Source organism: Brassica oleracea, chromosome C7 (genome assembly GCF_000695525.1).
Source record: "Brassica oleracea var. oleracea cultivar TO1000 chromosome C7, BOL, whole genome shotgun sequence".
NCBI lineage: Eukaryota > Viridiplantae > Streptophyta > Magnoliopsida > Brassicales > Brassicaceae > Brassica > Brassica oleracea.
Window position 1 is genome coordinate 21,066,797 of NC_027754.1, and position 21,632 is coordinate 21,088,428.

The following is a 21,632-nucleotide window of genomic DNA, read 5'->3' on the forward strand; positions in this document are numbered from 1 at the left end:
TATGGAGACTCATCAGTTCTGAGTCATGTGGGGTGGTTGGTTGATTGACTCAGGATCTGATGGGCATTGTTAGTCCATGAGCTGGACTTGGTATCATAAGTTGATAAGGCAAAAAGGATGTGGGACAGTGCATGAGCCGGTAAGGGCCAGATGCATGTCCTTAGCTGTTTGAAGACTTCTCAAGGGTTACTTATGTCTGTGGGGATGGTTGGCTGAATGACTAAGTACCCAAGAGAAGAGTTTATGAAGGTATAAGGGAGTTGGACGAGTGGACGGGGAGCTGGGCAAGGCTACCTCGCAGCTCGATCAGCTGGTTTATGAGTTCATTCAGCTAGTGTAGCTGGGCCGATGAGCTAACAAGCTCCGTGGATGTGGCAAAGGTATGATCTAGCAATGTTGCATAGATCTAGATAGAATGGTTAAGTAGATATTATTCCGCTGCGTATGCGTTGTATTGATCTAGCTAGGGAATGACTAAGGTAGTCTTGAGCTAGGATCTGAGTTAGCCCTCGCCAATGGGCGATATTTTAAATAAAGGGCAAAATTTTTAGAGGTTCGGTCTGGGTATGGACTGAGCGACGTGAGGCATCGACCGCGGCCTAGTCGGCCGGGATCGGGTCTTACATGCTTGGTGGCCTTATCATAGATACAAACATCATCACATGCAAACACAAACACACAAGGATAATCTGAGGTTGCCTTTGAAACTGAGATAAGTGATTTCGCCATATCCGAGCATACCAATACATCAGTAAGAGGAATGTTACCTGAGGAGGTAGCAAGCGAGGTGGAGCCAGTGTGAGTGATAGGAAGGAAGTCTCCATTACCTACCATCACAGATTCAGAGCCGTTGTACACCTGAGCTTGCTGGAGATGGCGAGGAGAGTTGGTAACATGAGTAGTTGCACCAGAATCTGAGAAACACACATGGCCAGAGCTGTTGGTAACGTCTGTGATGCGGAGCGCAGCTAAGGCGTGAGGCATTTCGTCAAGCTGGTAACTGTTGTCAAACCTATGCCAACAACGTAGTGCGGGATGGCCTGGTTTACCACAGATTTGGCATATGGGACGTGAATCAGATTCAGAAGAGACTGAGGATTGAGAGGATGAAGCAACATGTTAATGAAAACCCCTGCCTCTGGTGGAGTAAGATTACTGACCACGGCCTCTACTTTTGTTGCGCTGAAAGTTTCCTCTGCTTATGTTGGAGTAAAACGCCAAATGCGGAGTGATAGCTGACTGATCTGTGTAGCTTTTGAGATGATCATCAAAGCTAGTCAGGCAAGGAACGACGTCATCAAAGGCAGGAGAGGGATCTGAGTCCGTGGAGCTCTTAATAGATGTCTTGATGGGCTCATAGTCTCGTCCCAAGCCATGAAGAGCTGGAAACACCTTCATGCACTCAGTGACTGGACTTCCAATAGAGGCTAGTTGAGAGCATATAGTTTTTATTTCTTTGAGGTAGTCAGCCATGGGCTTCTCCATCTTGGACACTGTTTGGAGCTTTCGTTGAAGCTCAAAGAGACGAGAGGAGGAGGAGCGGTTGTAGTAGCGAGCAAGAGCCATCCAGACATCAAAGCATGTAGTGCAGTCTACCACAACACTGAGAATATCTTCAGAAAAGGAACCAAGGAGCCAGGATTTGATAACTTGATCAGTTTGGAACCATTTGGTGGAGTCATGGTGTGGAGCTTCAGTATCTTATCCGTTGATGCTTGGAACAGTGATAGTAGCAGGAGGGCGTGGCGTCTGACCGGTAACATAACCGAGCAGGCCTTGACCGTTGAGGAAAGCTTCGAACTGGGATTTCCAGAGGATGTAGTTACGTTCGTTTAGAATGACCGTAACACTGTTGGAAATCCTCAGAGAAGGAGGAGCATAATAGCTCCATAACCATAACATCAAAGGATGTATCCCTGATGTTCTGATACCATAAAGATAATGAGACTTTGGTGAAGATGAAATGTAAGTTTTATTATCTTTCTTTCTTAAGATTCAACGTTACAAGAGATTGCATATTAATATGAGAGAGTGAAAGCCCTAATGACTGAGACACATGTCATCATCTGTGTCAGATGCTAAATCAGGGCTGAGAAGGGATTGGACAACTTGATTTGAAACGCTCCTTTTGCCGTACTGCTAGCTGTCACCGTTATGTCTTGTACCTTGCTTTTGGCTGAGACAGATGACCGTTGCTGACTGAGATAGACATGCACATTGGTGGACTCTACTGTTGTTTTGCTGAGCTCTTGATGGGCCTGATCATCATCAGAATACATCTTGGTTTTTCCCTTCTCTTCTCTACTCAAAGGTACACGTCTATGTTCTGTTTGAACTGGTTCCGGTGTGATTGCTCTAATAAAAACGATTTCCGATAAGGACAAAAGTGATTTTCAGTGATCTTCGTTTCTGTGATTGGGCTAAATTTGCTCTCTTATTACCGGTAAAAATCCATGTTCTAAAACGCGGCCGCCTAGGCGCCCGTCTAGGCGTTCAGCGGAGGTTGACCGCCACGATTTGGACCTGTTCGGTTCAATTAATCGGAATTCGGTTTAATTGATTTAATTACCAAATTATTGCCGAAAATCTGACCAAAATTGATTTGACCCAAAAATTATTAGACTTACACGACAACTTTCGGCCCAAAAAACCGGCCCAATTGTCTTAAATCAAAGTGTGTCCTTCTCTATCTATTTATAAGAAGACTCCAAGACCCCTCTTAGTGATATTAGTCGATGTGGGACAAATTCAACTGGTTTTTAAATTATTTTTTTCCAAAGCGCGCTGATAAAAATAAAAGGAAAACTTGCGTCACAGCCGAATCGAACCCGATACCTGTTTCAGCACCAAATATGTCACGGACCAGTGGACTAAATTACTTCTACTTCTCATTTTCACATATACTAATATATATCCTTATATTAATTTTAAAAACTAGGCTCCACGTATATCCCGCTTAATACCCGATTTTTTGATAACTCGCTAGGTCCGAAATACCGCCCGACCGTCCTGCGTTTAGTTCGGAACAGGTGTAAAAATGTAATGTTAGAAAAAAATTGAACTAAGTTGTGAAAAGTGAAAAGAAAAAGAAGGGACAAAGGATTAACAATAAACACAATCTCAAAAACTTCAAATTACGGAAAGGCCCCTCGTCGCACGAGTTCCAAACCTCCCAAGCAATCGTGTTCTCCGATCGCAAATGGTCGGACTGTTCCCGGAGAGATAAATCCGCCATGGCGAAATCGGAACACTCAAGGACTCCTAGCTTCTCCTCTTTCGCCAAGATTCAACCCTCCGACGATGCCGACGCCGATCCCGATTCCTACGCACTCGAGAAATTCAAGCTCTACGAGACCCGAGCGGTAAGCTTCATCAATCTCAAGGTTTCGAAACTAGGCTCCGCAATGCCTAGGTCAATCTCTGTGTAGCTCTATGATTGGCATCCATATGAAAACCGTAGATTGAATTGCAGTAACGTTGAATCTCATGGCTGTGTTCGTATTGTTGCGTAGAGGTTTTATTTACTTGGGAGCGATAGGAACAAAAGGTTCTTCAGAGTGCTAAAGATTGATCGTTCAGAGCAATCAGAGCTTCACATAAGTGAAGATCCAGTGGTATATTCGCCTCAGGAGATCAAGAGTCTCCTTCAGCGTATTGCTGAAGGCAATCGTTCCACTGGAGGATTGGCTTTTGTGGCTAAAGTCTATGGGATTGCTGGTTAGTTTTGTGAATCAAACGTTTTGTATCTTTGGATTTTGTTTTTTACTGGGATAAGTTGGGTAAGCTCTTTGCTTTGTAGGTTGTGCTAAGTTTATGGAGTCATACTACTTAGTTTTGGTGACCAAACGGCGACAAATTGGATGCATATGTGGGCATGCGATATATGCTATTGACGAAAGTCAGATGATCAGTGTTCCACATGCAACTATCCAATCTGATGTTGCCAATTCCAAAACTGAACTAAGGTCTGTTTCTTGGAGTTTTGATTGCCCATTGAAGCTGAACTATTAATTTATACTTGTTTCTATATTTGATTTCACATAGTTCTTTGTTTTTTCCTTCCTTTGCAGGTACAAGAAGCTTCTGTCAAGTGTAGACTTGACAAAAGATTTCTTCTACAGTTACACGTATCCTATAATGCAAAGTTTGCAAAAGAACGTTTTGTCATCTGGTGAGGAAGGGGTGCCCTATGATAACATCTTTGTATGGAATGCGTATCTGACACAGCCTATCCGTTCAAGGTGTAACAACACTATTTGGACACTGGCATTAGTTCATGGGAATTTTAAGCAGGTACTTGTATGCTCTTGTGTCTTAACCTTCGTATGTCTACGTTGGCTACTAGTAGACTCAAAATGGCTCTTACTATTTATTGGTTTGCCTTATTCAGACACGGCTATCGATATATGGAAGAGACTTCAGTGTTACTCTAGTATCCAAACGTTCTCGACATTTTGCAGGCACACGGTAAGATTCATTTTAGTCAGGCCTCTCATGGATCAGGAATTCATAGTCCATATCAGTTTTCTAATGCCCTTTCAGAGTTATATACCTAGTATCTTCTGTGATTTTATTTAGGGTGAACATAGCATTGTGTCGTGTGAACTCTTCTAAACTAGTTTGGATGCTTGTCTTTCTTGTTTTCTGTGAATTGTATAGCTTCCCATTCTGTAAATTTGTTTACGCAGTTACTTGAAAAGGGGAGTGAATGATCGTGGAAGGGTTGCGAATGATGTTGAAACAGAACAACTTGTTTTTGATGAAGAAGCTGGATCACGCAAGGGAAAAATGACCTCAGTGGTGCAGATGCGAGGGTCAATTCCACTCTTTTGGTCGCAAGAGGCCTCAAGATTTAGCCCTAAGCCTGATATTTTCTGTGAGAAACTAACATAAGAGGCGCCTGTTATCTCAATTAGACCATTTTAACGTGTTTGTGGTTATCGATCTGCTTACTTTTTTCTGTTTTTTTTTTCTGCCTCAGTACAGAGGTATGATCCTACATACGAGTCAACTAAAATGCATTTTGAAGACCTGATGAACCGATATGGAAATCCGATCATTGTGCTCAACTTAATCAAGGTTAGCTTTTTTTTTATTTACTGTCCTTTTAAAGGAGATGGTTGTGCCTTTTGTACTTAGAAATTTCAATGGAAATATTCAGACGGTTGAGAAAAGACCTCGGGAAATGGTGCTAAGGCGGGAGTTTGCGAATGCAGTGGGTTATCTAAACTCAATTTTAGATGAAGAAAATCATCTCAAATTTATCCACTGGGATTTTCACAAATTCGCAAAGAGGTAAAATGTTGTAGATTTGTTTTCCTGCCTTTAACTTGAGCTCACATTACTTTGTATTTTTAATGTTAAAGCAAGTCGGCGAATGTATTGGCTGTTTTGGGTGCCGTAGCAAGCGAAGCACTTGATCTGACTGGATTTTACTTCAGTGGCAAGCCTAAAATTGTTAAGAAAAAAGCTACCCAACTTAGTCATGCTAGCACTGGAAGGTATTTTTGGGATGATATGTCAGCTAATGTTTAGTTGTTTTTGTTAATTGCTACATATTAGTTACCTTTCTGGTTTAATGGAGAAAAATACTGCAGGGAAGCATCTCTGCGTGATCTAAGAGCATTCTCCTTGGAACTTTCAAGGGGTGAGAGTTCTAATGATATACTTAGTGCTCTTGCTAACCGAGAGAAAGAGATGAAGCTAAGCCAACAAAAAGAAGACGATGGGACTGATATTTCAGCTCCTCGTTACCAAAGTGGTGTTCTGCGTACGAACTGTATCGACTGCTTGGATCGAACAAACGTAGCACAGTATGCATATGGTTTGGCTGCTTTAGGCCGTCAGCTGCACGCAATGGGTCTGAGTGATACATCTAAGATCGACCCGGACAGTAGCATAGCTGTTGCACTTATGGATATGTACCAGAGCATGGGCGATGCCCTTGCACACCAATATGGCGGCTCAGCTGCTCATAATACTGTAATAACACCACTTTTGACTAGTTATTTTTCCTTTTTGACAAAGTGAGACTTGCAATGTTTATTCGATAACTTGGTTGATGGATTATAGGTTTTCCCAGAAAGGCAGGGTAAATGGAAGGCCACGACACAGTCTAGAGAATATCTCAATTCTATCAAACGATACTACAGCAATACCTATACCGATGGCGAAAAGCAAGACGCCATAAACTTGTAATATACTTCTATGCAAAAATTACTTCGTTTTCTTGCTAAGTTCTTGATATATCTAGTTTGCCAGTGATGTAGCAATAGCATGAAGGCTTTAGAACACGGGCATTACAACTCTTACCTTATGCATGACTGATAATATTAACTACTAAGATATTGAATCCTCTAAAGGAATTGTTGACTTAAAACTTTTGATTTTCATTTCTATTAAGGCTCAAATCCAAGTAGCTAATGATTTTTCTTTCGAGCAGATTCTTGGGTTACTTTCAACCTCAAGAAGGGAAACCTGCGCTCTGGGAGCTGGATTCTGATTATTATCTTCACGTGTCAGGGATAGGAGATGAAATTTTCCCAGGAAGAGGGTAAGGTTTATCTTTAGTGAACCTAGTGCGTATCAGATTATGGTTTTACTCTTCATTAGGTGCAAATAACATATGGAGACGTGCCTGAAACTGGACGTCAAGTTTAATGGACTTATGAATTTTTTCAGGAAATACCAAAGATGTTTACTTATATTTCCCGAGATAGATCATAAGTCATAACCTTTGGTTGCGTATGATTTCAAATTCTGGTCTATTGCAGGGTCCAGTCCACTGAGAAACCCATGAGTGGCATCGGAGTCAATCTTGCACCAGTACCTGCTTTCAGGGAAGACTTCTCACGGAAGAAACTAACGTCATTTGACAAACTGATCGAGCAGACATGCAGTTCAATAAAGAACGTGAGGCTTTGCAGCGAGACACGCCAAAGACCAGGTGGCAGCGCTGGAAGCACTGGTGTGGCTCCTGATGCAGCGTAATGACCCTCATTTGAAAATTTTCAGTCATCTTATTATCCCTTTGAATGGAAATTTTTGGAATTGATTGAACCTTTTTTCTTTACGTTTAGTAGGAGCATAAGAAAGTAGAAAAAACGTTTTCTAGTTTAGGAAAGAACAGAGATACTAGTTAAAACTGAACCATGACTTTTTCGGATGTTAGCTTATTTTTCTTGACATTCTCATCTTCAGTGAGATTCAGCTCAAGAGCCCCAATTGGCTGTTTGGATCAAGAAAGCCCGAAGAGAGTGGCTCTGCCACAAAATCTGGAGCAGACGATAGTGAGAAAGGAGTGACCTCGAGTGAGCGAGTCCACGATTTCTGCAACTTGGACTGGCTATCTGAGCCTAACGATCATCATGAAGATATCTTTCAAAAGTAATGATTTCCTTTCCCTCCCCTCTCTGAAATCTAAGTTTCGTTCAGAATAAATTTTGGTATTAATTATTGGCAAACTTATCACTGGATCATACACGTACATACTGACCAAACGATGGGTCTAACCACAACTTGGCATTTTCAAAATCCAGATATTGTCTCTGGTTGCATCAAATCACTTGTTTCAGTTGTTTCATTGTATTAGGTACCTATCGATCACATCAACCACTGAAGCCAATGGTTGGTATGGTGGTACTCTCCTCGGCGACCAAGACGAAAACAGCGAAATTTACAAACATTATGCCCAGTTCTGTCAGGTTCGGATTCTCTAGCTATCTTTAAATTTAACTCAGAATCTCATTTCCTTATGTTATACAGTGTCCAGCTATGGACAGTGTCCAGCTATGAAATTTACTACAGATTAATAGATATCGTTAAATTTAACTCAAAATCCCATTTCCTTATGTTAAACAGTGTCCAGCTATGGAACCTTTTGAGAACGATCATGAGTTAGAACAGAACTACGCGGAAGTTCTACGTATGACCACAGTCGATGTAATGGACAACATGGGAGAAGAAGAAACGGAGATGGAAAAAGCTTTAAATGAGTACGCTCAGATCGGTAGCAATCTCGGGATCATTCCAACACAATGCAAACACTTTGCTGGAGATCCTTGTTGGTTAGCCAGATGGCTTGTCGGAGATGATAAGATCCCAAAGGTCATTTAATCACAAAACCAACCCATTATGCCCCCAAGAACATAACGTCTCACACCAGAGAGACTCACCTTTTGCTTTACATGAATCTTTTGTGAGCATTTGTGAAAAATAATTGGCTTAGAGCTAACACCATTGGAGTCCTTAGCAATATTAAAGTAATATATTTTTTTTAATTTTTTTTGTTTGAATAGTTAACGATTCTTATCAAAAATGTGTGTCCAATGGTATACTCCATTTAGGAGTTCTTAGAAAAAAAAAAGATTTAATTTTTAAACATGTGAAATTTAAAAATTTATTAATTGCATGATTAAATATAAAAATACAATAATAATTAATCTTCATCACCAAATTTGTTCCAAGTATTTTCAATTAAATCATTTTTCAATTGTTCATGTATACGCCTATCACGAACATGATTCCGAATGCCAAGCATATTACCGAGATTTGTAGGCATGTTGGTACTATAGGACATATCCACCCACGAACTTCTAGTTACGTCGCCTTCTTCAAATTCAGACATATCGTACTGAGTGTATCCATCTCGTTCATTTCCGACTATCATATTGTGTAGTATGATACAGGTTCTCATAATCTTCCCTATCTTTTCCTTGTCCCATGAAAGCACCGGGTTTTTCACAATCGCAAATCGAGCTTGCAATACTCCAAAAGCGCGCTCCACATCCAAAAGCGCGCTCCACATCTTTTCGGGTTGCTTCTTGAACTTTAGCAAATAACTCTGCTTTAGGACCTTGAGGAAGTGATATAGATTGAATAAATGTTGACCATTTTGGATATATACCGCCTGTGAGGTAGTACGCCAAATTATACATGTGTCCGTTGACCACGTACTCTAACCTGGGAGCTCGACTTTGTAAAATGTCATAAAAAACAGGAGACTAGTCGAGAACATTAATATCGTTAAGGTACCTGGAGCACCAAAAAAAACGTGTCATATCCAAAGATCGTGTGAAGCTACAGCCTCTAGACAATTGTCGGTTTTCCCGATCCACGTGTGTACTGTCCTTTCCAAGCGGTTGGACAATTTTTCTACTCCCAATGCATACAGTCAATGCTTCCTACCATCCCAGGAAACCCGTGTTTTTCTCCAATATCGAGTAGTCGTTGAAGATCCTCTGGTGTGGGTCTTCGTAGATACTCATCTCCAAATAACTGTATTATTCCTTCAGTGAAATTTTCTAAACACGAAATTGCCGTGCTTTCACCAAGTCGGAGATACTCGTCAACCGTGTCAGCCGCATAACCATAAGCAAGCAGACGAATTGCAGCCGTACATTTTTGCAGTGGAGCTAGACCATACCTCCCGGTTGCATCTCTTCTTTGTCGAAAGAATGGAACGTCCTCTGAGAGGCGATGGACTATACGCATGAATAATTCCTTGTTCATGCGGAAACGGCGTCTGAATAAATGTGCCGGAAATGTCGGATCTTCGCTGAAGTAGTCATTCCATAAACGGTTGTGTCCTTCTTCATGGTTTCGTTCTATGTAAGCACGTTTTCTTTGCTTTTTGGTTTGGGCCTCCACTATGTTGTTGTATATATCTTCGAATATATCGTCGAAAGCTTCGTTCAATCTTTCTTCGAGTTCATTAGATGAAGATGATGACATTTTGCTAATCCCTCCTTGAAACAAAAAAAATATATCAAGGCAAACGGGTTAGACTCGTTTTAAATTATCATATATTACATGACTAGAGTTAATGTGAACATATAAATACAACTATAGAAGATGAAATTCAAAATATATGTTCAGTGTATGTGATTTCGGAATATACGTTTATCATTGAACTATACCAGACTAAAATGGCTAAAATAATATCCATTTATTGATACGTTTCTCATTGAACTATACTTGATGGAGTAGTCGTTGTAGAAGATACCTAGGGCAGCTTTCATCACATCATCATCATTTTGACCACTTTTCTGCTCCCTCAGAGCCGCTTCAAAGCATCCAACAAACTTGCAGACTTGATCGTTAATCCTAGACCACCTCTGTTTGCACTGAACAAGCTCTCTAGGTGTTGTCCCAACCAGGTGAGGGCTTGAATTGTAGTAGTCTTGAATCCTCTTCCAGAAAGCACCAGATTCATGCTCGTTGCTGACCACATGGTCTTTACTGGTGTTAAGCCAAGCACCAATAAGGATTTTATCCTCTTTTGGAGACCATTTCCTCCTCTCCTTGACGGCAGACTCATCTGGACATTGGCTACTGAACCAAGCAGGTTCAGGTGAATCAAGGTCATATGAGGTTTGACTATTAAGTAGGTTTACAAAACCAGGGGTGCTATCCATGGTGGGAGAATGCTCTGTGTCACTCTACTAGCAACACAGACCCTTAAGTAAGCGAATGTTAACTAAGTGACATTTAAAACCTATCAACTCAGAGGAGTTAGGAAGGTATAAAGCAATGCACTAGTATTTAACTCGAATCAAATGCTCTGTGTCATTCTACTAGCAACACAGAGGCTTCGGGAAGTAGTAGAAAACTAAGTAACATTTAACACCTATCAAGTCAGAGGAGTTAGGAAGGTAGAAAGCAATTCACTTGCATTTAACACCAATCAAATCTCACCAGTTAAAAAGTTTTACAGTAAATGAGTTTTACCATTTATAACATTTTCACTTTGATTTTTAGTTACTCCCGAGTTTAAACATTTTGAATTTCAGATTGAACTTATGTTTTTTAAAACTCATTTAGAACTACAATATAAATCTGTATAAATCTATATAGGTTTTACCTACAACTACTATAGGTTCATTATAGTTATACATACAACAGCCAATATGTTTTTAATTATTCAAAGAAAAGAGAGTAGGAAGTTAGTACATTACCTTCTAAAGGTCAGACCCTCGCCTTTTCAGCCTCTGCAGCTCTTCCTGAACAGACATGAGATAAAAGCAGTCAAAAGTTGTAAATATATGCAGATTAAACTATGAAAAGCAGAAGTAGTCCTGGGCATTCGGATCCTCGGTTCGGGTCGGGTCGGGTTATTCGGTTTTCGGATTTTTTGGGTTATATCAAATGTAACCCGATTAAGAACCGGTTAAATTACGGATCGGATCGGTTCGGTTTATATCGGATCCGGTTCGGGTTTCTATTTTTTTTGGAATCCGAATGAGAACCGAATTAACACCGGTTCGGATTTTAACCCGAAAAATTCGTTTCGGTTCGGATTTTAACCCGAAAAACCCGAAAATATAACATAAAAAAACATTCTAGAATCAAACTAGCAAAGTATCAAACTGAAAGAACATCATAGAAACTGAAGCAACATCCTCAAAGGCTCAAACAAACTGAAACAAACTGAAGCAACATCCTTACAACAGAAACAACATCATAAAAGCAGAAGTAACATCCTCAAACAAACAGAAGCAACATCCTTGAAACAGAAATAACATCCTCAAACAAACTGAAACATAATAAAACCAGATAAAATGTTTTTCAAGACACTTCCAAGGAATGCAAACAGAAGAGACCTACAAAAGAGAGCAGAGGATTAAAACTTGGACTCGTCAACAAGCAATGCAGCTGAGACTCAAACTCTATCAGTAAATAAGAACATGTACCTTGCTTAGAACTTGATTCGCATGACACATTCTCAGCCTAAGACTCTCAGGTTTGGAAGTGCAGCTGAGGCTCAAACTCTACACAAAATGAAAAAGAGAAGATTAAAAGCTGAACTGGAATACTCAAAATTTAATACAACTTAAGAACTAATAACATACCTCTTTGTAGTTCATCTTGTAATTCAATCTCAGCAATCAGTTGCTGAGTTGAAACCACACTTCTTTCATTGATTCGAATCTCACACTTAAGCCATTGTTCTGTGCACATGAGAACCTCAATCATGTAGTGGGTCAAGCAACTTCTCGATGGATCAAGGATTCGATTACTTGTGCTAAAGGCAGACTCTGATGCAACAGAAGAGACTTGCATAGCTAGAACATCCTTAGCTATGGCAGCTAAGGTCGGGTACTTTGAACTGTTGATCCTCCACCAACCTAAAACATCAAACGGAATTCCTAGAGGATTGGGTTTAGGAATTTCTACCTTCTCCTTTAAGTATAGCTCTAACTCAGTGCTTGCATCTTGAAATCCCAACTTGTTCACCATTTCCTTGTACAAGGAATCCATTCTTTCATACCCATACTCATTCTCATCAGAAAAATCCATCGCAGCCTCATCTTGTGACTCTTGGACACTTTGACTCTGAGACGATGAACCAAATGCTGGAGCAGTGTGTGATGCTGCGGAGGCGTTGTACTCATCAAAAAGCCTTTCCATGACATCAGTGACTGAGTCGTAGAGCACCTTACTTTGTGGACTATCTTTCCCATAAAGCTTTTCAAAGCAAAGACCAGCAAACTTCATCTTGTTCCTCGGGTCAAAGACACTTGCAACAATCAACAGCCTATTAATGTCTTTTAGGCCATCCCAATACTTATTAAACTTTGCCCTCATAACCATAGCCTTTGTCCTAAGCTTCTCATCCGTACTAGTACTCAATGTAATCAGATTCCTTTCTATGGTGACAATCTCATTGTAACACTTGTAGGAACTAGGCGAGTTAGAAGCAGAGACAACTAAAGTGGAGTTGTAGAATATTACCAGGAACTTAACCAAACCCTCCACTTTATCCCAATCCTCTGAAGTTGGTGGTCCAACCCTCTTCTTGCCCTCCACAGTCTCTTGAAAGTGATCATTGTAAAGCTTGTCCTCAACTTCCATTCTATCAAACGCTGCTCTAAACTTCAAGGCTCTTGACAACATCAGGTAGGTTGAATTCCATCGTGTCTTGCAGTCCAAAGATAAGCTACCTCTTGTCATCCTTGCTGACTCAACCTTCTGATCAAATGATTCGACTCTCTTAGAAGAAGCTCTGATATATTGTATGGCGTTCCTTATTGCACACACACTCGCATCCACCTCTAGCATACCATCTCGCACAACCAAGTTGATGATATGAGCACAACAACGTAGATGCAGAAGCTCACCTCCCAGCACTAAGAACTCAGGTCCTAAAGCGTTGAATGCATCCCTGAACAACTTCAGAGCATTAGTGTTCGCAGTGGCATTGTCTACTGTTATTGTAAACACTTTCTTTATCCCCCATTCAGCCATACACTCCAGCAAGATAGAGCATATTGTCGCCCCTTTATGATCCGCTACATGCTTGAAACCAATGATGAACTTCCTAAGTTTCCATCTATCATCGATGAAGTGTGCCGTGATGACCATGTAGCTAGCTGCTGTACTCGGTGCAACCCAAATGTCTGTTGTTAAAGAAACCCTTTGCTTGTTGCCACTAATCAGCTGCATCAAATCTGATTTCCTCTGTGCATACAACTCAACAATGTCCCTTGTTGCTGTTCTTCGTGAATGTGGCTTAGGAAGATTCACCTTGTTGCAGAAGTGCTTCCATCCCAAACCATCAACAAAGGATAGTGGCAACTCCGATATGACAAGCATCTCATTAGTAGCTTCTCTTACAACTTCATTAGAAACCCTCGCCAGCTTCAACTGAACACCATCTTCATCATCACTTTCGGCATTCAGAGTATGTTGAGTCTGGGACTGACTTTGTACCCATGCCTGATGTTCCTTGCAGATACCAAGATGCTTCTTGAGACATGAAGTGCCATTGGACGTTGCACAACGCATAACTCTACCGCAATAGTTGCAGCTGCATTTGTTCCGATTCTCCTTCAGTCTTGTGTAATGATTCCAAACTGTTGACCTTGTACTTGTAATCTTCTTCTTCTTAACAGCTGCAGCTGACTTGGTCTTCCTTTTGTTTCCACTTGCAGTAACAGGACTAGTTGTCCCAAACTCATCATCGTTTCCCTGAGTTTCATCATCATCTTTGATAGCTTCACGTTGAGGTGATGAAGAATCCATCTGCAAAACAAAAACGAGATATCAACTTGAGTTCTGAACACATCAAAATCACAAAATATAAACCGCAAAGTGATTTACTCTAACTCTATCATGGAACTAAAGCACAATCTAAAGTTATCAACTTGATAAAGAACACACTTCTCAAATTTCATTCTCAAGTTTCAAAACATCACAATCACAAACATCATTATCGGCTTATCACTTTAACATAAAAAAAATTAAAGAAGTAACAAGTTCAAGTTCATAACTTCGATTGATTCGTTGAAAAAGCTGAGAGAGGATATGTTTCAATTGGAGAGGGAGATGGTGAAATATAAGGGAAGGGAGAAGGGACAACATCCTTAAAGGATTCCAGTTTCTCAAGATGAATTCGAAATCGCAATCGTTGCTTAGGACTCTACGGTTTCGTTTGTTCGAGAGTCGAGAAGAAAAGTTAGAAAACATCGAGTCCTAAGAGACACGCCTAACCTAAGAACAATAATGATAGGTTGTTGTTTTGTTATTCGGTTTTCGGGTAAACCGAACGGTTCCGGGTTTTAATCCGAACCGAACCGAAATCCGAATCACAGAAATTTCAAAACCAATCGGGTTATTAGGCAAAACCGAAGCCGAACATTTTTGGGTTTTTCGGGTCGGGTCGGATCGGGTTTTGCGGATCCGGTTTATATGCCCAGGACTAAGCAGAAGGAAACAAACTAACCAGGCACCCTGTGATGACGTTGTCCTTCTCTTCAACCCACTTGAACATGACCACCATACAGATTAAGACGAATACACTGACCATCACACAAACAACCAATGGAAAGCCATCTCTAACCCCTGATTTCTTCTTAGCTAACTCCCACACTGTCTCCTCTAGCTTAACCAGCTTCTGCTCACTCTCATTACGTTGATCCTTAACCTGCCTAAGTTGTCTCTGAAAGTCACTCATCTCCTCCATTACCGCCACATCCCACCATTTCCAAACATGGCAGTCTCCATCATCAGCGTTCTCACACGTGAAGTACCTTCTGCCTGGATCTTTGCTTGTGTAAGATGTTGCAACAACAGGCTCACCACCACAGTAGCATGTCTTTGGGATTCCATCATCAGCCTCAGGTTGAGGAGGGTACTGAAACGGCTCTGCAATATTCTGGCTACTCTCAGCTTCATCCGCGTAGATATCAGCTTCTGCTTGAAGAAGGGAAGTAATATCTATGTCATACTCCTCTGATGAAGAAGGCTGGCTGTAGCTATAATCTTGTCCCATGTTTCCTTAACCTGAAAGAGATTTACAAGGTAGATATTAGATTTCAAAAGTTAACAAGTTGTTCTCCTATACAATCGAACTTGTTGTCCTATACATTCACAACATTAAAGAATCTGACTTATAAAAAATCTGAAAAGAATCTGAAACCCTAAAGAATTCACAACATTAAAGAATTCACAACATTCACAACTTGTTCTCCTATACAATCTATGTCATACTCCTATACATTAAAGAATCTGACTTATAAAGAATCTGAAAAGAATCTGAAACCCTATAAGCATTCACAACATTAAAGAATTCACAACATTCAAAACATTCACAACTTGTTCTCCTATACGAACTTATAAAGAATCTGAAACCCTAAGCTCAACAAAGTTAGAGCACATATAACCTCAACTTTTTCTCAAAATTAATCACATAGCACACAGTAGTAATACTAATCTATGAGAAGAAGATAACTCCAGAGTAAACAATCTTAACAACACAAGACTCCCATATTGATTTAAAATATCACAGAGTCACACTGTCGTCATGAATCACAGAGTCACAGAGACGTAATGCTAATCTAAGAGAAGAAGATAACCACAGAATCACAGAGTCACAGAGTCAGAGCACAAACTAAAATATCCCCAAATCGATTGAAACCCAAATCGATTTGAAACCCTAATCGATTGACACTCTGAAAATAAGAGAAGAAGTTAAAACCCAAATCATTCGTGGTCCTTGAAACCCTAACTACAAACTAAAATATCTCCAAATCAGTTGAAACCCAAATCGTTTTGAAACCCTAATAGATTGACTCTTTCAAAATAAGAGAAGAAGATATAACCCAAATCGTTCGACTCTTTGAACTACAAACTAAAATATCTCCAAATCGATTGAAACCGAAATCGTTTTCAAACCCTAACTACAAACGAAAACATCCCAAAATCGATTGAAAACCCAAAACCGAACCCTAAACGCAAAGAAAACAACATGCAACCTAATCTAAATCCATAAATCAACAAGATAAGGCCTCGATTTACCTTGATTATCCGAGGAGATCAAATCGCCTCAAGCGTCGCCGAGAGCTTTTTTTTTTCGTGTGGTCTCGCAAATGAGATTTTTTTTTTCCAAGCCGGTATACATATTTCGACCGACCCAATTAGACGTTGCCACGTCACTAAGGACTCAGTCCTTAAACACCTTATTTACGGACCGCCCCTTACCAATCTCAGCCTTGTTAATAATTTTTTATTGAGATTACCCTAGGTTAACGCGCTAAGGATTCGTGAAATACCCGCGTTGCGGATGCTCTTATATTACTAAATATAGCATAGTACTGGGATAATAGAATATACATACGCAACCACAGAGGCAGAACTAGTTTCCTTGGCTTACCCTCTACAAATTTCTACACCATTGTTCTTTTTTACGCACTATTACAAACATAATGATGTTTCAATGTACTTTCAGTAGTATATCTGACTTAGCAGGCAATCTCTTGAAGAAATTGGCAGGTACTGACTACTGAAGGCATTCTACTCCTGAACCGCGGATGGCGCAGCGTGAACAGTGCGAGCAGGATTGCAATAACTTGAAACGGTGTGACATAGATGAAAACCGCCCAGATTAATGAGAAGACGATAAATAAAACAGTTGCTTACGGGTCTGTCAAGTCCTTAGTATATATTGGGTCTACATGTGAAAACCAGGCCCATTGTTTAGCCTTTTCTCATTCCTCCCTCATCACGCACCATTCCTCAACGAACAAATAGTGATGAATGCTGATGTTGGAGTTTACATTTCCTCGTAGGGAAGGATATGATATGAAGTCGACATGTGTAAGTCCACGTGGAGACACGTGTTATTTTAACAAGCTGAAAAAATGAAGGTTTGTTAGCGTTGATGGCAGCCTATAGGATAATATATAAGAAGATCAGCGAGTATCAAACGAGTGAGCGACACGAAGCAAGAAGTGAAAATGACAAAACTATTGGCCTTGTTATGTCTCGTCTTGAGTGTTTTACTGACGGTGGGCCGGTGCACAGAGACGGAAGGTGAAATCATCGTGAAAGATGGCCACCGTGTTGTTGTGGTGGAGTACGACGCAGACGGCAAAACCAACACTAGAGTCTTGATGTCACCGCCGGAAAGAGGACAAGAGCAGATAGGAGACCAAAGAGAAATGTTTAGAAATGTGAAAAGGAAAGTGATAGAAACACCGTCGTCTCTTCCGGTTAGTGACCAAGTGGAGGAGGAGCGTGAACTCCACGCATCAGCAGGAGAGCTCATATGCGATGCCATCGGTAAGTGCAAGAACAAGGTGGCGAGTGTGTTAGGGAGAGTTGACGATCCAACGGCGCACGATACGAAGGAGACGGTTGCACGTGCGGCACGTGACGTGAAAGAAACTCTGGCTCACGAGCCCCACTTTGCTGACCACAAGGCTCAAGAAACTAGGCCAACGATGAGTAAGAGCCAAAACGTTTTGGTGAAGGCAAAGTTGGCGGTGAAGCGGTTAGGGACGGCAGTTACGGCGGCGATGAACCTGACAAAGGTAGGGAGTGTGGTGAGTCTGATCGGGATCGCGGCGGCGTTTGGGATGTGCGTGTGGGTGACGGTCGTGTCGAAGTACTTATTGGCATCGGTGCTTGGGAGGCATCGATTCAGTGTGGCGCAGAGCAAGGTGTATTCCGTGTACTTCAAGGCAATCTCCGTAGGACTTCTGGTTGGGTTGCTAGGACACGTCATCAGCCGACGCCGGAAGGTTCTTACCGATGCGGTGGAGATGTGGCAGGCCGTTAACCTCTTGTCCTCGATCCTGATGGTGGAAGCTAATGCGTCATTTGTTGAGCCACGAGCCATCAAGGTTATGAAAGGCCTAAAAGTTATACGTTTATTTATTAATGTAAATTAATTATGCAGTGTAATATTGATTTTTGTGTTATGCTCATCAACAGGCGATGTTTGAGCGGATAAAAGTGGAAAAAGAAGAAGGAAGAGGGCTTGACAAGTCAGAATCACACTCCAGTGAAGCAGCGGCTCGAACCTGTGGGAAGAAGGTTAGATACAATATGGATGAGGATGCGGTGAACCGTAGACTGAAGAAGCTGAACGAGAGGTTAAGTAGGTTAAATGCGTACTCGTCGCAACTAAATTTACTCACTCTAATGTCTCTTACTTGGCACTTTGTGTATCTCGGCCATCGACTCAGCCTCACTTATTCAGGGATTGAGCCACCGATACGTTAGCTGTTTTTGTAATTTGATTGTTTTAACAAACATGATTCCACATCATAATTGAGTGAAAAAAAAAAGTAAGAAATAAAAATAAATAAAGCAAAAATGGGACAAAACCTTCCTAAATATAATACCAAACTTGGTCATAAACCCGAATAGATCATGTTATTCAATCTATAGTCCGATTGAAATACCAAGAAGACCAAAGTTATTCATATGAACCATATCATTCTCTTGAGACTTTTAAAACAAATCATACAACATAATTTTATCTTAAGCATCTTTTTTTATTTGTAAACTATTAAAAATCCATGAAAAGATAAGAAATTTTTGAAAGCCTAGTCTACTCTTGATTCCAAAGCCTTGATCCTCTCTCTGATCACATTGATCCTCTTCTCAACCACATCGGCTGCTTTGATCAGATCCTCCGAATGATCAGCATCATGTAAATCATTAAACGCAGCAATCGTCCCAAGTTCCATCGCACGGCTATGCATCTTCTCTTTCTCCAACTTCTTCTTTGCGTCTTGGATCATCCTGGTCATGAGATCCTTCTGATCCATCATGTATTTGGTCTGCTTCTCCTTGGGGAGTGCGCTAAAACGGTTTAGAAGAACACGTACCTCTCTACGGTTTGGCCAAACCTCAGGGCCATCCTTGTAATCGCTGTAGATGATGGCGCAAGCGCGTAGACCGCAAAGAATGGTTAGTTCATTGATCTTCTTGAGTATGCCTTCTTTGCGTTTTCTGAACGTGACTCGGCGAGTCGACTTGTCAGAAATCAATTGGTGTGTAACTTTTCTTCTTCCCATGGTGATGAAAAAATGAGGAGGAGAGGATTTGTGTGTGTTTTAGGGACCAGATGGGTATATTGTTATATAGAGTTTCTAACTTTGATATTATGGGTCGGTCTAGTCCACAGAGAGTTACAACAAATTATAGAAAGGTTTTAAAAGAAAAATACATATAAAGGTTTAAGGTAAAATAGCTATAAAATCTTTCTAAATAAAGAAGATTTCAATCCAAAGATACTTTCTCATTTTATTATGTGTATATTGCTTGGTCTAGAGAATCTGCAGGATAGGAAAGGTTATATTTGCCCCATAAATGTTGACTATATGAAAAGGTTTGAACATATTTCTAATAGTTAAACCAAGTAGAAGTACATATGATGTATTGTAGAATCGTATATATATCACACAATCACATCCCTTATCCTTATGTATTAAAAGAGAAACATTGTAATAAATACATTCACACTATAGTAGACACGTGGCAGCTTCACAATGATTTGGTAATAAATATGCTAACGACTTCACACTATATTCATAAATGTGTTCACACTATATTCATAAATGTGTTCACACTATGTACTTTGCGTTTTTTTAAATATAAAACTCACATACATGGTTCCAATAAAATTCTGGATTTTTTCGGTTCGAATAAAAATAGATGACGAATCAAAAGCCAAACTATATATATTTTATTTTTATTGTTTGCGGATAAAGTTGAGCAAAATATTCATAAATTTTGATTCGATTCGTTATTCGTTTTGATTTGAACAAAAAAATTTGGATATCTGTAACTCTACGAAACAAATCAAATACTAAAATACAAAATCCAAAAAATGAAGCAAATCACAAATACCAATATTTTTAGGAACATATATCTAATTCGATCTGTTATATGCATATATATATATATATACATATATGTAAAGAATTATATATATATATATATATACGTTATATATATTATACTTTATATCAGTTTTACAATATTTTTATGAAGTAAATTTATTATATTAGGCACTAGAATTTAAAAAGTTAAATAATGTTTTATTTTTGTAATAAAATGTTATTATTAAAATTTTCAATTATTTTTAAAATTTTATTTTATTTACGGATCAAATCGGATATTCTTTAAAATTCTAAAACATTTCGGATATCCGAGTCACCGAATATCTAGGTGGCTAAAGATCGAATCGACACAAATGCTTCAAAATACCCAGATATTCGATATGTGCCCACCCCTATTTACGGATACAATTTTATTTTTTTATATGAAAAAATAACTAATGTCGAGGCTTTTATTATTTTAAATTAATTTTAATTTTATCTTTCATGTATTATTTGAACAAAAATGTCATTTAATATTAATTAACAATATCTTTATATATTTGTCAACTATTTTTATATACTTTTTACATACACATACATGTGCACTTTGATGTCACACTTTGTAACTAAGTATTCACCACAACTGAAGAATCTAATTTTTTTGAAAGTTGAATTATTTTTCTTAATGCTTCTTTCACTACCGACCAAATTGTAGTGAAATGAGTTGTCTTAATAATTTTCTTTTCTTTTTCTTAAACTATTATCTGTTTAGAAACTATAATATGAAACTATTATGACGAATATCTAAAATTCATAACATGAAAATAAATAAATAATATTAATTTTTGGTTTTTAATAACTCTTTAAAATATGGTTTTAGACTTTCATTAGAGGCGAGGGTTTTTTCACCATTTCCATAATTTTGTAAGAACCTACTTAAGTTTCTTGGAAGTTAGGCCCACACATCGGCTCATTTAATTTATATATCAACAAGAATCTTAATGTTGAGAGCCCACAAGTCTTCAGAGTGTGGTTGAGAACTTGAGAAACTGGAGAAACTTGAGTTGTTCACGTAACACGTTCATCAATAATCTTTTCATACATCAAATCTTATCAAAAACAAGAAAACAGACTTAATCACAAAATATATAATCAAGAAATAAACTTCATGACAGAATGTATATGTCAAGTATTGGAGATATATTGGAAAGCAAAATGTGTATCTTGCGAACCAATTGTTATGGACCGTTGAAGTCCAATTATGAAGTGAAACTCATGAAGTCTATGAAACCCAAACCGAAGAATATTATATTTTACATGGTATCAGAGTATTCGATTTTTAGGGATCAAAATTAAAGCTTCCGCATTATAACTTCTAAGCTTTGATGATCATCATCATCGGTGGTGTTGACGATGATGAAGACGGAGACGATCAAGACGTGAAGCAACAAAAGCCTGAAATAAGTTAACGTGATCTCTAACTAATAGGATTTGTTTTTTTTTTATTAATTAAGAATGGTA

General features: G+C 39.4%; 5 protein-coding genes across 5 annotated transcripts; 2 read left to right on the forward strand and 3 right to left on the reverse strand.

The window, feature by feature from the left end:
- Positions 1–3,103: 3,103 nt before the first annotated feature.
- Positions 3,104–8,409, forward strand: LOC106306727 (phosphoinositide phosphatase SAC1-like). Its single transcript, XM_013743453.1, has 16 exons — positions 3,104–3,362; positions 3,513–3,717; positions 3,800–3,965; positions 4,071–4,293; positions 4,391–4,467; positions 4,689–4,876; positions 4,982–5,079; positions 5,162–5,295; positions 5,367–5,501; positions 5,598–5,982; positions 6,073–6,194; positions 6,443–6,553; positions 6,774–6,986; positions 7,201–7,386; positions 7,592–7,703; positions 7,861–8,409. Exons 1-16 carry the CDS (start codon positions 3,234–3,236, stop codon positions 8,113–8,115), a joined length of 2,739 nt encoding a protein of 912 aa, XP_013598907.1. The 5' UTR covers positions 3,104–3,233; the 3' UTR covers positions 8,116–8,409.
- A 593-nt stretch (positions 8,410–9,002) lies between these two features.
- LOC106302825 lies at positions 9,003–10,415 on the reverse strand. Its single transcript, XM_013739246.1, has 3 exons — positions 10,004–10,415; positions 9,344–9,746; positions 9,003–9,033 (listed from the first exon to the last, which is right to left on the reverse strand). Exons 1-3 carry the CDS (start codon positions 10,413–10,415, stop codon positions 9,003–9,005), a joined length of 846 nt encoding a protein of 281 aa, XP_013594700.1.
- Positions 9,649–16,526, reverse strand: LOC106304688 (uncharacterized protein At4g04775-like). The gene is made up of 4 exons (XM_013741086.1): positions 16,297–16,526; positions 14,723–15,282; positions 10,956–11,000; positions 9,649–9,746 (listed from the first exon to the last, which is right to left on the reverse strand). Exons 2-3 carry the CDS (start codon positions 15,269–15,271, stop codon positions 10,959–10,961), a joined length of 591 nt encoding a protein of 196 aa, XP_013596540.1. The 5' UTR covers positions 15,272–15,282; positions 16,297–16,526; the 3' UTR covers positions 9,649–9,746; positions 10,956–10,958.
- A 702-nt stretch (positions 16,527–17,228) lies between these two features.
- Positions 17,229–18,619, forward strand: LOC106304255. Its single transcript, XM_013740664.1, has 2 exons — positions 17,229–18,122; positions 18,214–18,619. Exons 1-2 carry the CDS (start codon positions 17,235–17,237, stop codon positions 18,502–18,504), a joined length of 1,179 nt encoding a protein of 392 aa, XP_013596118.1. The 5' UTR covers positions 17,229–17,234; the 3' UTR covers positions 18,505–18,619.
- Positions 18,620–18,700: 81 nt separating this feature from the next.
- LOC106304256 (agamous-like MADS-box protein AGL80) lies at positions 18,701–19,581 on the reverse strand. The gene has a single exon (XM_013740665.1). It carries the CDS (start codon positions 19,302–19,304, stop codon positions 18,831–18,833), a length of 474 nt encoding a protein of 157 aa, XP_013596119.1. The 5' UTR covers positions 19,305–19,581; the 3' UTR covers positions 18,701–18,830.
- Between the last annotated feature and the right edge of the window lie 2,051 nt (positions 19,582–21,632).

Excerpts from the sequence above, each read along its gene's own strand:
- LOC106304256 (XM_013740665.1), bottom strand. The coding sequence starts at position 19,304 with ATGGGAAGAAGAAAAGTTACACACCAATTGATTTCTGACAAGTCGACT.
- LOC106304255 (XM_013740664.1), top strand. The coding sequence starts at position 17,235 with ATGACAAAACTATTGGCCTTGTTATGTCTCGTCTTGAGTGTTTTACTG. Across the intron at positions 18,123-18,213 it reads TTGAGCCACGAGCCATCAAG|GCGATGTTTGAGCGGATAAA; the intron begins GTTATGAAAGGC and ends GCTCATCAACAG.
- LOC106306727 (XM_013743453.1), top strand. The coding sequence starts at position 3,234 with ATGGCGAAATCGGAACACTCAAGGACTCCTAGCTTCTCCTCTTTCGCC. Across the intron at positions 5,296-5,366 it reads TTTCACAAATTCGCAAAGAG|CAAGTCGGCGAATGTATTGG; the intron begins GTAAAATGTTGT and ends TTAATGTTAAAG. Across the intron at positions 6,195-6,442 it reads AAGCAAGACGCCATAAACTT|ATTCTTGGGTTACTTTCAAC; the intron begins GTAATATACTTC and ends TCTTTCGAGCAG.
- LOC106302825 (XM_013739246.1), bottom strand. The coding sequence starts at position 10,415 with ATGGATAGCACCCCTGGTTTTGTAAACCTACTTAATAGTCAAACCTCA. Across the intron at positions 9,747-10,003 it reads TGTGATGAAAGCTGCCCTAG|GAGGGATTAGCAAAATGTCA; the intron begins GTATCTTCTACA and ends TTTTGTTTCAAG. Across the intron at positions 9,034-9,343 it reads GCGGCTGACACGGTTGACGA|GTACCTTAACGATATTAATG; the intron begins GTATCTCCGACT and ends TTGGTGCTCCAG.
- LOC106304688 (XM_013741086.1), bottom strand. The coding sequence starts at position 15,271 with ATGGGACAAGATTATAGCTACAGCCAGCCTTCTTCATCAGAGGAGTAT. Across the intron at positions 11,001-14,722 it reads ACGTCATCACAGGGTGCCTG|GAAGAGCTGCAGAGGCTGAA; the intron begins GTTAGTTTGTTT and ends ATGTCTGTTCAG.